General features: G+C 37.0%; 1 protein-coding gene across 2 annotated transcripts in view; it reads right to left on the bottom strand.

The window, feature by feature from the left end:
• Window positions 1-1,824: 1,824 nt before the first annotated feature.
• Window positions 1,825-14,644, bottom strand: part of LOC115219625 (quinone oxidoreductase-like protein 1) — a 29,610-nt gene continuing 16,790 nt past the window's right edge. The window contains exons 9-11 of one of the 2 annotated variants that reach the window (XM_029789776.2): window positions 10,121-10,226; window positions 8,249-8,294; window positions 1,825-1,998 (exon numbers count right to left, since the gene is read on the bottom strand). In XM_029789776.2, the coding sequence (XP_029645636.1) occupies window positions 1,902-1,998; window positions 8,249-8,294; window positions 10,121-10,226 (249 nt within the window). In that variant the 3' untranslated portion in view covers window positions 1,825-1,901. Of the gene's footprint in view, window positions 1,999-8,248; window positions 8,295-8,386; window positions 9,298-10,057; window positions 10,227-14,644 lie in introns of those variants that run through there. The other variant, XM_036509628.1, reaches the window with a different exon arrangement.

Genomic DNA, 14,644 nt, shown 5'->3' with positions numbered 1-14,644 from the left:
TGACAAAATGAATCCCAATATCACTGATGAGTAATATTCTTCCACTGTTACATATCATCATCAATATTTAACATCTGTATTCCATGCTGGCATGGGTTGGACAGTTTGACCAGAGCTGGCAAGCTGAAAGGCTGCACCAGACTCAGGTCTTATTTGGCATTGTTTCTACGGCTGGATGCCCTTCCTAATGTCAACCACTCCAAGAGTGTAATGGGTGCTTTTATGTGCCACTGGCATGGGTGCCATTTGCACGACACCAGTATCTACCATGACTGTAATCTTACTTGGCTTGATGGGTCTTCTTCTCAAGCATGGCAATGCAAAAGGTCTCAGTCATTGTCTCCATGAGGCCCAACACTCAAAAGGAACTTTTCCAGTGCCACCAGCATCAGTTTCTTTGATTCTGTAAGGCTCAATACTTGAAAGGTGCATTTTATGTACCACTGGCACACATACCAGTTATGTGATTCCAGCATCAGCCATAACTATGATTTCACTTGGCTTGAATGGTTTTCTCAAGCACAGCATATTGCCAAAGGTTTTGGTCACTAGTCACTGCCTCAAAGTTTGCAGATCATGCATCACCACCTTGTCCCATGTCTTCCTCGGTCTACCTCTTCCACAGTTAGTGATCAACACTTGTTTACACAGCTGTCCTTGTCCATATGCATCAAATGACCATATCAGCTACTTCTAGTTTTTCCCCCTGGCTGTTGATAGAGTCTATTTTCTGTACATTTTCAGTGTTTATTGTACCTGTGCATCTTCCACACACAAGAACTATTTCCCCTGTTAAACGGCCTCTGATATTACTGCACCTCTTATGTGTCCATAGCTTACACTGGATACATCTTATGGAGTTTCTATTTATGCCTTTTTTACAAATACGTTCAACTTAACTCTCTCTGATGATGGAATAATCAGTCTATGGAATTCTTGCTTGCTATTATATTCCAATAGCTGGGATATTCTAGAAACAGTTGTTAGAGACTTATGCAAAACTTTTTATTGTATAGATAAATTAAATATCCTTGTCAAATCTTGCCAAACCATTTGCCTTTTCACTTCAGCTTTAATCTATACCTACTGGCTCAAGAGGAAGCCACTTCTAGTCGTTTTAGAAAGGTAGTCACAAAATCATATTTTCAACTGCAGTTCAAACCATAAATTTAGTGGCATACCAAATTGAGAACTCAGAGTATATACCTGAGTTTGAGCCACCCCGAGAAAAACTCCTTGGATCTTTTACATCATCATTGTTAATGTCCTCCTTCCATGATGGCATGGGTAGGACGGTATATATATATACATGGGTTTCTGCAATTTCTGTCAACCAAATTCACTCATAAGGCACTATTTGGCCAAGAGATGTAGCATGTAGCAGAACTGCACAGTGGGCAGCGAGCTGGCAGAAATGTTACCACACCGGGTGAAATGCTTAGCAGTATTTCATCTACCGTTATGTTCTGAGTTCAAATTCTGCCGAGGTCGACTTTGCCTTTCATCCTTTCAGGGTTGATAAATTAAGTACCAGTTATGCACTGGGGTCAATGTAATTGACTTAATCCCTTTGTCTGTTCTTGTTTGTCCCCTCTATGTTTAGCCCCTTGTGGGCAATAAAGAAATAAGAACTGCACAGTGGGACTGAACCCAAGACCACATGGTTGCAAAGTGAGCTTCTTAGCCACATGGCCATGTCTGTTTCAAGCCATGGGGTACAGAAATATAAGAAAATAACTAAAAGTATTTTTGCCTGATGCTCTACCAATTATGCCACCCACTTCATTTCAATGGAAATAAAATTAATAACAACAACAGCATTAATAACAGCTTTAGATGAATTTATTTTTGGAAGGAAAATTTATTTACAAATTAACAAATTAACAGTGATGGCTGGTTGCTCAGAACTGGACAATTGTCTTCCCCATAATTTTATCAGATATTGATAGCAAATTACTCACAGCTTCATCAACTTGGATGATTTTCGATATATTCACTCTAGAAGAAGAAGAAAAAAAACATGAAAAGAAATCAACATTATATATACCTTGTCTTTTACTTGTTTCAGTCATTTGACTACGGCCAGGCTGGAGCACCACCTTGAAGGGTTTTAGTAGAACAAATAGACCCCAGGACTTATAATTTTTAAGACTAGTACTTATTTTATCAGTCAATTTTGCTGAACTGCTAATTTATGGAGATGTAAACGCACCAACACTGGTTGTCATGTGATGATGGGGAACAAACACAGACACACACACATAGATATATATACAAATAATTATATATATATATATATATTCTTTTATTGTTTTATTTGTTTCAATCATTTGACTGTGGCCATGCTGGAGCACCACCTTTAATTGTAAGCCTAATACTTATTCTATTGGTGTCTTTTGCTAAGTTACACTAAGTTACAGGCAGGTAAACACACTAACATCGGTTGTCTAATGATGGTGAGGGAACAAGCACAGATACACAAACATATACACATGCATGCATACACACACACATATATATATATATACGATAGGCTTCTTTCAGTTTCTGTCTACGAAATCCACTCACAAGGCTTTGGTTGGCCAAAGGCTATAGTAGAAGACACTTGCCCAAGGTGCCACGCAGTGGGACTGAACCCAGAACCATGTGGTTGGTAAGCAAGCTACTTACCACACAGCCACTATATATATATATATATATATATATATATATACGACAGGCTTCTTTCAGTTTCTGTTGACCAAATCCACTCAAAAGATTTGTTCAAAGTGCAACATAATGAGACTAAACCCGGAACCATATGGTTGAGAAGCAGGCTGTATGGTAAGAAGCCTGCTTCTCAATCATATGGTTCCAGGTTCAGTCTCACCTGAGGCTATATATGTATATATGGAAAAACCATTACTGCAGAAATATATTGTCATGAAATTGCCAAAATGAATGAAAAACTGCTACTCCTCCATCCCAGACTAGTCAACAGAAGAGGGCCAATCATTCTTCATGTCAATGCTTGACCACACATTTTACTAATGACACTCCAGAAGTTGAGTGAACTTGGCTACAACATTCTTCCCCACCCAGCTTATTCCTCAGACCTTCTCCTACTGACTACCACTATTTCAAGCACCTTGATGGTTTCATGCGAGAGAAGAAGTTAAAAAATGAAACTGATGCTGAAAGTGCATTCAAAGAGTACGTCAGCTCCAGAACTCCAGATTTTAATGTTGCTGGAATAAACAAACTTGTAACTCGTGGGCAAAAATGTGTTGATGAATAAAATTACCGCATTGTTGAAATATATTGTGATGAATTTCATGTTTCAAGATGTTGCTTACTTTTTACTCAGCCTGATATATATATATATATGGAGGCGCAATGGCCCAGTGGTTAGGGCAGCAGACTTGCGGTCGTAGGATTGCAGCTTCGATTCCCAGACTGGGCGTTGTGAGTGTGTTTATTGAGTGAAAACACCTAAAGCTCCACGAGGCTCCTGCAGGGGGTGGTGGCAATCCCTGCTGTACTCTTTCGCCACAACTTTCTCTCACTCTTTCTTCTGTTGGCCTGCTCGCTTAGCCAGCGGGGTGGCATCATTTGAAGGCTAAAGCAATGTGAAGCGCATTGTGACTAGCAATGTGTAGCAACATCTGATAGCCTGGTCAGTCACGGTGATCATGGTGATATACATACATATATATATATATATAAATATTCAAATATGAACTAAATTATTCATTATTATTCATTATGTTTATATATATAATAAACATATACATATGATGGACTTCATTCAGTTTTAACTGGTAAATCCATTCACATGGTTTGGGTTGGCTCAAGGTTATTGCAGAAGACACTTGCCCAAGGTATTGTGCCATGGAATTGAATACAAGACCACATTGTTGTAAAGCAAGCTTCTTAACTGCAGAGCCATACTTACACATACACACACACACACACATGCATATACATATCATCATTATTTTCATGTATTTTTTTTTTGTGAGCATGGGTTGGACAGGTTAGTTTCATCACCATGTCATGTCATACGTTCTTTCCTTCATGAAGCTCAACATCCTGAGATCAAACCCTACCACTTCTATCCACATTTCTTCATTTTTCCTCTTCCCCAAACTCCTTCCAAACTGCCATCACAGGCACTCTTTTACCCAACAATCATTCTTCCTACACATCAAATATCCATTCAATTACAGTTTTACTTCTAGCACACTACAGCAGAAACCTCTAATCACTAAACTTTCAGTATACTCATGCTCTATCATCCAGGCATATCGACATTACACATCCAATGGTACATGTCCATCTTATTTTTCTTTAGTTTTCACACATATCTTCTACATCCAATATCAACATTCTGCTATCATGCAATATCATATCTTATACATAAAACATCATACAGTCTGTTCTTCATTCAAAAAGGAAAGTCCTCTTTTACCAACTCTGCTAACAGATGTCAGTTGGTTCCATTAGAGGTAATAGGAGCACCCCGTCAGTTATGACGACGAGGGTCCCAGCTGATACGGTCAACGGAACAGCTTGCTCGTGAAATTAACGTGCAAGTGACTGAGCATTCCACAGACACGTGTACCTTTAACGTAATTCGTAAGGAGATTCAGCATGACACAGAGTGTGACAAGGCTGGCCCTTTTTTGAAATACAGGTACTACTCATTTTTGCCAGCTGAGTAAACTGGAGCAACGTGAAATAAAGTGTCTTGCTCAAGGACACAATGCGTCGCCAGGAATCGAACTCACAACCTTACAATCATGAGCTGAATGCCCTAACCACTAAGCCATGCACCCTCACTACATTAGAGGTAATACTTTTCATTAAAATACTATAATGCAACTTTCGCTCAGAAAAGCTTCCTAAATGCATTCGTACAAAATTTAAGACAGATAAATTTTCCCAAATGATAATCTTCTCACACTATTATCAATGATCTTTACCTGTATACTGCATTTGCATATGTGTGAAAGCATGCTATCTCTGTTTCGGTGCATATCTGTAAGTGAGCATACATCTGTCTGTGCGCATGATCTTTAATGTTTTTATGACCTCGTTCATTTTATGTTCCTCATTCTCAATTCATCTCCATTCAACTTTCCTTATTCTTGAATGTTGATAAATCTAGAAATTCATTGAATTTGTTGCCTTGCATATTTTACTTTTGCTTCATACCTCAAATGTTGATTCTTCCTACCTACCTCCCTCCATAATTACACACACACACACACATACACACACACACACACATATATATATATATATGTGCATACATGCATATACACACACACACAACACACACACATATATACATACATATGCATGCATATACAAATATACACATACATACACAAATATACATACGTATACAATATATATATATACATACACACAAACATGTATAGACACACATAAATGAAAAATGCATTCAATACTAAAAAGACGTACACATAGGACAGACACAAAAAGACACTATTCTTCATCAGTTATCGACCGAAATACTAATACACAGTTTCATGCCTTTAATGATAAGACTGAGAACTTCACATATCATTGGCACCCACAAAATCTGCGGAGAATTAGGGCTCGAGCAAACAAAACGATACAGAGTGGACATATGGAAGTAAACAAATGTAATTTGAAATGATTGACGAAGACAGAATAAATACAGCCTTTCGGTCAAACAGACAGGTATGATGGGGGATGCCTGGAAGAAATCCTGAACAAAATGAAAATAACTCATCTCTTTCAAAAAGTTATGGGTGATGGTAACCGTCTGTTTAAAACTGTATTAATCTCCCTCATTAACTGCACAAATTACTGAAGTCTTAGAGTAAAAGCTGTATAACATACATGCAATAATTGGAGGCATTTTAATTATTTCATTCTTAACATTGCAAAGCAGGAACATCAAATATACATGTGTAGGGATGGACTATTTGATGGTAAATGTTGAACTGGTTGCCATAAGTGAATTATATAATGTAGCAATTCAGGTTCATTGCAAAAATGACCATAAAGTTATTTTTTCCTCTGTTCACTATATTTTGTTAAATGGTTATGGAAAGGAAGATATCTGTGATTGTATACTGAAGGAATTGACAATGGCCACTACAATGCCCTCTTTCCCATAAACAATGATGAGCATAAGAGAAATGCGGAGGGAAAAATAGCACAAGACAGTAAAAAAGGATGGGAAGAATGAAAATTTTTAAAGAAACAGTACAAAAGACTAAGAAAATATTAGAAGAATGTGAAATATGGTTGCAAAAGTGAGGAAATTTTAAGAGAAGAACAAGAGAATGAAAAAGTGAGAAATATTGAGAAATAGGAATGCAGAGAAAGAAGGAAAATTATAGAAGTTAAAAAGCATAAAGATAATATAAAGGACAAAGAAATAAAGATTGCAAAAAAAAAAAAGGAGTAAGGCAGAATAAATAGAACACCATTCTGTGCAGCATGTTCATGCTTTATTTCACTTCAGCCCTCACACCTTCTCTGTATGCAGTCAGTGGCTATGTCTCACTACCTTGCAGCATTGCACGGTACTGAGTTAGGGGCACTGAAAGCAAAAGAAGGAAATAAGAAAGGCTTTCTAATAGATCCTTACACGCATTTAAAAAACCATTTAGCCAAATCACATTTTTTGTTTTGCTTCTTGGTAGATGTGAGTTCCCACTTCTCCATCCCATCCCCCAAAAAGATTTGAAGAAGAAGAATGAAATAATATAATAAAACAACAAGAACAACAAAAAGAAGCATGCATGAGCAGATGCCAAAATTACAGGCCTCTCTGCTTGTTTACTTTGACATATCAACACGATCAGCGGAAAGAATTATCAGAGAAACTGATAAAATACTGCCAAGAACAAACAATCGGCTTGCTTTATTTTTCTGCCCTCTCAGTTTGCAACACTATGGTAGTACTTCTCAGACATTTGTAGATATGATCTACTTGAATTTTATGAAAGTATTCCCTCTCTCTCTCTCTCGGAGAGGCACTGAGCAGCTATACGCATACATACACACACGGCAGTAACTTCCGCCTACCGAATTCAATCACAAAGCTCCGGTCGGCTCAGGCCTATAGTGGAAGACACCTACCCAAAGTGCCACGCAGTGGGACTGAACCCAAAACCATATAGCTAGGAAGCAAGCTCCCTAACCACACAGCCATGCCCACGCCTTAGAAGAAATAGAGGAATCCATGTGAGCTTACACAGTCACGATGTCAGTAGTATTGTGTGTTGGCAGCACAATAATAGGGCATTTCAAACAAATGCAGATTTGGTCAGGTCTGCCTATATCAGAGGTTCCCAACAGGAGTCCATATGACTCCTGAAAACAATTTTGCTTTAAATCTATGTATTGGTGTGTATTGCAAAAAAAAACCCAGCTAGGTTTTTTAACGTTTTACATAGTTCAACCTAAACAAGTTGAAACAAATAGGAGTTTTTAAAGAAGTTTCTAAACAATGAATGGCAATGGAGGTCCACCAGAGTAAAATAGTAACCAAAGGGGTCTACAGATTTTTAAAAAATGGTTGAGAACCCTTGACCTGAATTTTGGAATAATATTCAATACATATAACGGCACAGCCATCACAAATTACATAGTCAAATGAGTAAATGAAAAGGGTTTCCATTGGTTTCTTTGAATGAGTATCCAAGTTTTCTATCAAATGAACAAGAATGGCTGTCTGTTAAGATGTTTGATTCCCAACCACATGGTTCCAGGTTCAGTCCCACTGCATGGCGTCTTAGGTAAGCATCTACTACTAAAGCCTCTGGTTAACCAAAGCCTTGTGAGTAGATTTGGTAGATGGAAACTGAAAGAAGCCTGTCATATATATATATGTGTGTGTGTGTGTGTGTGTGTGTCTCTCTGTGTCTATGCTTGACTCCGATCACTACTTGACAAACAGGGTTGGTGTGTTTATGTCTCTGTAACTTAGTGGCTCGGCAAAAGAAATTGATAGAGTAAGTACCAAGTTTAAAAGAACAAGTATCGGGGTCAATCCATTCCACTAAATATTCTTCAAGGTGATGCCCCAGCATGGCCACAGTCTAATGACTGAAACAAGCAAAAGATGTTTGCTCACTGAATCAGCATATAAGTGTCCAGGACTTTAACTATTCTACTTCTGGAAATAAAACATGTATTCATCACAGAGAAGTGGTGAAAAAATAAAATAATCAAAAATGGTAAAAGAAAACAATGAACTTACTTAAGCAATCCTCGATCCAGTTTGTCAACAGCATCACATAAGATGTGTATGAAGTGTTAAGAAAGAAACATGAAAGATATGAAAGGGGTGGGTCATTTATCAAATATATTTTAAGGGCCAGGTTATCAAATATTTTTATTGTTACTGTTCTTCAGCCCAGTTCAACTCTGATCAATCAATCATGACATTTGTTATTGTAAAAAATATTTTGTTTCATGGCCTAATCCAGTGGCTCTGAATCTTTCTGACTTCATCACACACACACACACACACACACACAATACATCCTTATTATTTAACCTATTAGCATTTAAACCGGCCACATCCAGCCAAAGTATTATTCTACTTGTTTTATGATCAACTGGCCAGATCCAGCCTCTCACACCTACTCTACAATGCCATTCTAAAATTAAACAATTACATCTTCAAAATATTGAAACTACAAGATACTACATGATTAACTTTTTAAAAGGTGGATAAATGAGCATTGTATTTGATGAATTAATCAGAATCCTGAAGAGTTAATGTCCACTTTTTTCCATGCTTGAATGCATCAAGTAGAATTTATTGAAGTAGATTTTCTATGGTCGGATGCCCTTCCTGTTGCCAACCCTAACCTGTTTCCAGACAAGATAATATTTCTCCATAACTGGACATGTTTTGCAGACTATTGAAAATTAACAGCACAGCTTGTTAGATAGTGATGCTCATTTACAATTATCAAGAGATGTCAAGACAAGGAAATACAAACACACACACATATACATACATATATGTATATATAAAAAAGTTTACGCATACTGAAAACAGTACAACCAGCTACAGAGCTTTCTGTTTCTCCAAATTTCAGGCATCGTACCTATGTTATAAACTGTTAGTTATACATGGGTGTAAAAATATGAATATCACAATTTTCAAGATACTGAAGCATTAGTATGAATTTTCCACTGCTTAAATTCATAGATCTAAGAATTTTGTGAAACAACTAGATAGCTCTAGTTGTGCACCAAATGTGCCATGGAGCACCATTTGAGCATGACTGGTTTAATTAGAGGACAAACAGTGCTAACTTGACTCTTTTTTATAGGCTCCAAAACTAACGAAGGAAAGGAAAGGAAAAAGGGATCTGAGACTCAGTCCAAATGCTTGCCACACAGCTGTGTATGTGAAAGGAACCTATTTATCAGATAGCAGTAATGTTAATTACTACAATTCAAGGAGAGGCATAAACTATTATGCTTTCATAAGTATGAATCTTTCACTGCTTAAATAACAGTAAGAGTAAAACATCAGAATTGCAACCTTAGCAAATATGCTTTGAGAAACAACTGATGAAAAACTTGCATCTGTTAAAGCTGGGAGCTAGGATATACTATGATAAGCAGTGTTTAGTAGGATGTGTTCAAAGTGCTGTTATAGCTGCCTCCTTCAGTTGGGAATAACAAAAATTGGCAGGTCAGCTTATTAGATGTATGATAATGATATACTAAAATTACAATAATCTAGGACAGTTATAGCTAACACACTTACGCCCATCACTGATGAGATCAAGGAAGGTTGAAATCGCATGATCTGATAATCTTGGCATTGGAGTTGGTGGAGATTTATCTCCCTGCTAGTGATATAAACCAGTGTGCATTCTGCACCAGAAGCTAATATGAGAGTTTCTCTCATGGTATCTACCGCAGTAAAGTTTGCTCTAACATAAGATCCACATTTAAGTGGGGATAAATATTACCTTTAGGTATTAATATTGCCTCTGTCACTAATATATATCTCTCCTAAGAAAGTATCAAAACTAGTGGAAATCAACTTGTATTTAACAACATTAACAAGAAGCTAAAACAAATTAGTTCTGATCAAAAAGGATATGTTTATAACGTCCATGTTGGGAGTATGACATTGTCCATATTGAATCAAACAGAAAGCAGAGACTGCCACTACGCAGAAACAATTCACGTGAATCTGGTGGGTCCAGCTGAATAAAGATAAAAGAAATGAATCATCATCATCATCGTTTAACGTCCGCTTTCCATGTTAGCATGGGTTGGACCATATATATATATATATATATGTATATATAATTCACCAAAAATTAATTTGCGATGGTGTCACTAATTCTATTATTATCCAATGTAACTATTTTAAAAATGATAATAACAGAATCAATGACACAGGCAATAGCAGGCCAAAAAAATAGCATTAAATAGCTGAGGGATTAAAGTTATTCAAAAGACATACTAAGTATGTCTACCTGCTTGAAATAACAGTCAAAACTCATCAGTGTATTTTTGGCGATTTAATAAGACTGTTATTTCAAGGTAGACATACTTAGTATGTCCTTTGATTAATTTTAATGTATATATATATATGTATATATATAGGGATAGTTTACAAAAGACGAAGACAGGTGGTGTACAAAACAAACAGATGTATTAGTATAACGCTCAGGAATAGAAAAAGTCTTTTACGTTTCGAGCCTACACTGTTCTACAGAAAGGGACACAGAAAAAACAAGGAGAGAAAAAAATGTGTGTAATGGCTAATATATATGTACACACACACACACACATATATATATATATATATATATATATACATGTATAATATTTTTATATTTTACTATGGTTGAGTCAGCCTCTCGCTACTCTGAATTTCACCCGTAAAAGTATATAATGTCTTCAGGCAAGTTGTGACACTAACCTCTATCATTTAATACTTTTAAATGGATATAATATATAATATATACCCATGTGTGTAAATTATACATGTACATTATAAACACACATGTATAAGTACATACATTATATATATTATTTGTTTGTTCCCATCTGGGCTATGAAAGGACTTTGTATATTTTTGTTGCTCATAAAATATTCATAGGAGTATGTAATTCTTGATGAAGAATCTAATTTTTATTTCTTGAAGAGTATTTTGTTTTGTTTTTGGAATTAATTAGACTCCGAAACAATTTGTAAAATATATGTTGGTTCTGTACCAACTTGGATTATGAATTGAAGTTCATATATACCTACAATTTTCCCTTTCCTTATACTTCACATATATATATATATTAATGTCTACATCTAAAACCTCATTTAAAATCTATTACGTTATATATATTTTTTTATTTATAGATTTTTAAAAAGTGTCTATGTATTTTTAATGTATCATGTATAAATTTGTTCTTCAAATTCATCTCAAACTGGAGTCATGTTTGTGGATTAAATTACCTGGTCTTACGTTTCTTCATATTATATACTTTTATCTTTTGTCTCTTGAGCACTTCTAAGTGCAAACCTTAACTTTGTGAGAGAATTTCTGATTAATCATATTCTTTCTCAAAACATCAAAACAATTATATATATATATATATATATATATATATATGTATGTATGTGTACACACACACATACATATCAATTAATGAATGACAAAATGATGTAAGTGATGTGTGTCTGCCAAGTTTGTGCCCAAACTGTTTTCAGCTGACCAAAGAGAGACTTGGGTTTCAGTTGCACATGATTTCTTTGATTGTGCTGAGAACGATGAAAACTTTTTGAAAACCTTGCATAGGCATCTGAGCAGGTATCACCAAGCTTTTGGCAAAATTTGATACAGATTCTCTGCTCAACTTTCTCTATCATGATCAATGCAATGACCACACGCTACACATGTACTTTCCAAGCATTGTTGTAAACAGAGGAAGTGAGCTAGAATGTTAAAACTTAGTGTGCATGCACAACAGAGTTTGAGGTCAATCTATGCCAAGCGGCTTTACTCTGTGTGCATTAGTTTTGTTACTATGGCAATAGTGCAGTTACTTATCGATCAAATCATGTATGTTTCAGCAAATACAGTACTTATGTGTTTCCATGTTTTAATTACTTTTGAAAATAATCAGCTAATTAGATAGCTTTAGTGAAATAATTAACATTTTCATTATAAAATTTAGCACATATCAGAGTATGAATAAATGGAATTATCTTACATGAAATTATGATGGAAGGTTTTAGCTTAGATATGAGCATGTTAAATGGAGGACAGTTTGGTACAGTAGAACTAGAAGTGGGTGGTATGAAAAGGGGACAGCATAAGGGAAAAACAACTTGATAACATTTGGTTTAAAAGATAAGTAAATTATTTGAAGGCCCTGCATTATGACCCATAAAAATGAGGAAAACAATATCTCAGCACCCCCACCCCCCACCAAAATCACACCTAAATCACAATTATTACTGTAACCACCACCTACGCCACCACCATGGGTGTATGGTAGTAGCTGTGAGTGGGTGGTAAAATTACTGACAATATTTCATGAGTTGGATACAAAAATGATAATGATGGTTCTCATAGCAGTAGTAGTGGTGGTGGTGGTAGTATGGGGGTGGTGGGTAAGACAGTCACTTTGCAACTGTATGGTTTCAGGTTCTGTCCCATGGTGTAGAACCTTAGGTAAGTGACTTCTACTACAGCCCTGAAGCTTTGAGAGTGAATTTAGTGGTACATGGAAACTGCAGGAAGCCTGCTGCATGTGTGTGTGTATGTGTGTGCATATATCTCTTAATCATGCAGTCTATATGGCAGAACCATTAGCACGCCAGGCGAAATGCGTAGCCGTATTTCGTCTGTCGTTACGTTCTGAGTTCAAATTCCGCCGAGGTTGACTTTGCCTTTCATCCTTTCGGGGTCGATTAAATAAGTACCAGTAACGCACTGGGGGTCAATGTAATCGACTTAATCCGTTTGTCTGTCCTTGTTTGTCCTCTCTGTGTTTAACCCCTTGTGGGTAGTAAAGAAATATATATATCTTTTACTTGTTTCAGTCATTAGACTGTGGCCATGCTGGGGCACTGCCTTGAAGGACTTTTAGTCAAATGAATCCACCCTGGTATTTATTTCTTTTATTGAAGCCTGGTACTTATATTGGTTTCTTTTATGGGGGACATAAAAATGCCAACACTAGTTAATGAGCGGTGGTGGTGTACAAACTCAAAGACACACACACACACATATACACAATGAGGTTTTTTCTGTTTCCATCTACCAAATCTACTCACAAGGCTTTGGTTAGTCTGAGGCTATAGGAGAAGATATTTACCCAAGATACCATGCAGTGGAAATGAACCCAGAACTCATTTATGGCTGAGTGGACTGAAACAATGTAAAATGAAGTGTTTTGCTGAAGAACACAACACACTGCCTGCTCAGGGAATCGAAACTATGATCATATGATTGTGAATACAACACCCTAACAACTAGGCCAAGTGCCTCTACAACTAGATGTAGTGAAATATTCAAACATATCTTGTTAAATAAAATAACATGAATTCCAATATTTTAAACCTGGGTTTGTCTCCGTTAACGGGGGTGGCTGGATCTACCTCACTCTTAAAGCAACTGCTCTCACACCATCTCACCCAGTTCCACCAATTTCTCCAACCTCAGCATCCCCATCAAGTCCTCAGCCCTCCTTTTATCCAATAGTTTCACATCACACTTTGCTCTCTCGGTCCTTCACAAAATTGCCATTTCGCTTTCCCTCAGACACCATTTCCCACTCCCGTACAGCACTGCAGATCTCATGCAATTTCGATAAACCCTTCCTTTCATCTTCAAGGAGAACCTTTTCCCATATAACAATGCTCCACATTCTCTGAACTTCACCCAGCCAAGTCTCGCTCATGTTGTCACAGCTTCTTCCCATCCACCACTTACATCCATCCTATCTCCCAATTAACAAAACCCTCTCACTGTTTCCACCTTGTCACATTTGCGTTGGACAAAGCATATCTCTAAAATTGTCAAGAAGGCCGAGGGTGTCTTGGCATCACTCAGCAAGACTTTTGTTAGCCGCTCTCCAGCCATCTCTTTAAAACTGTATACAGCTATGGTACGACCACACTTGGAATTCGCATCATCAGTTTGGAACCCCTATCTTGCTCAGAACATTGACCTCCTGGAATCTGTCCAGAGACGTGCAACCAAATGCATACCTTCCATCAGACACCTACCATATTCTGAGCGCCTTGTTTCCCAGGGCATGGATTCACTGAAGCTCCGGCGTCTGGCGACGGACTTGGTAAACACCCACAAAGTTATCAACCACCTCACCAACAACAACACTGAACACCTTTTTGATCTCCATGTGTCTAACACACGTGGACATGCCTACAAAGTCAGAAAACAACACAGCTCCCATGACTTTCGGAAACCACGCTCAGAGTTGCTGAAGCATGGAATAAACTGCCTGCGTCAGTTGTTGACTGCCATGACACTGCATCCTTTAAGGCCCTCATGCTTTCCGAAATCCGCTGAAACTACACATGATTATATATACACTTTAGATGAGTTGTAGTGCACCTGAGCACTGTACACAATTATTATTATTATTAT

Source organism: Octopus sinensis, linkage group LG15, assembly GCF_006345805.1.
Source record: "Octopus sinensis linkage group LG15, ASM634580v1, whole genome shotgun sequence".
NCBI classification, from domain to species: Eukaryota; Metazoa; Mollusca; class Cephalopoda; order Octopoda; family Octopodidae; genus Octopus; species Octopus sinensis.
The sequence above is the reverse complement of the archived record's forward strand: the minus strand, read 5'-3'. Positions and strand labels throughout refer to the sequence as shown.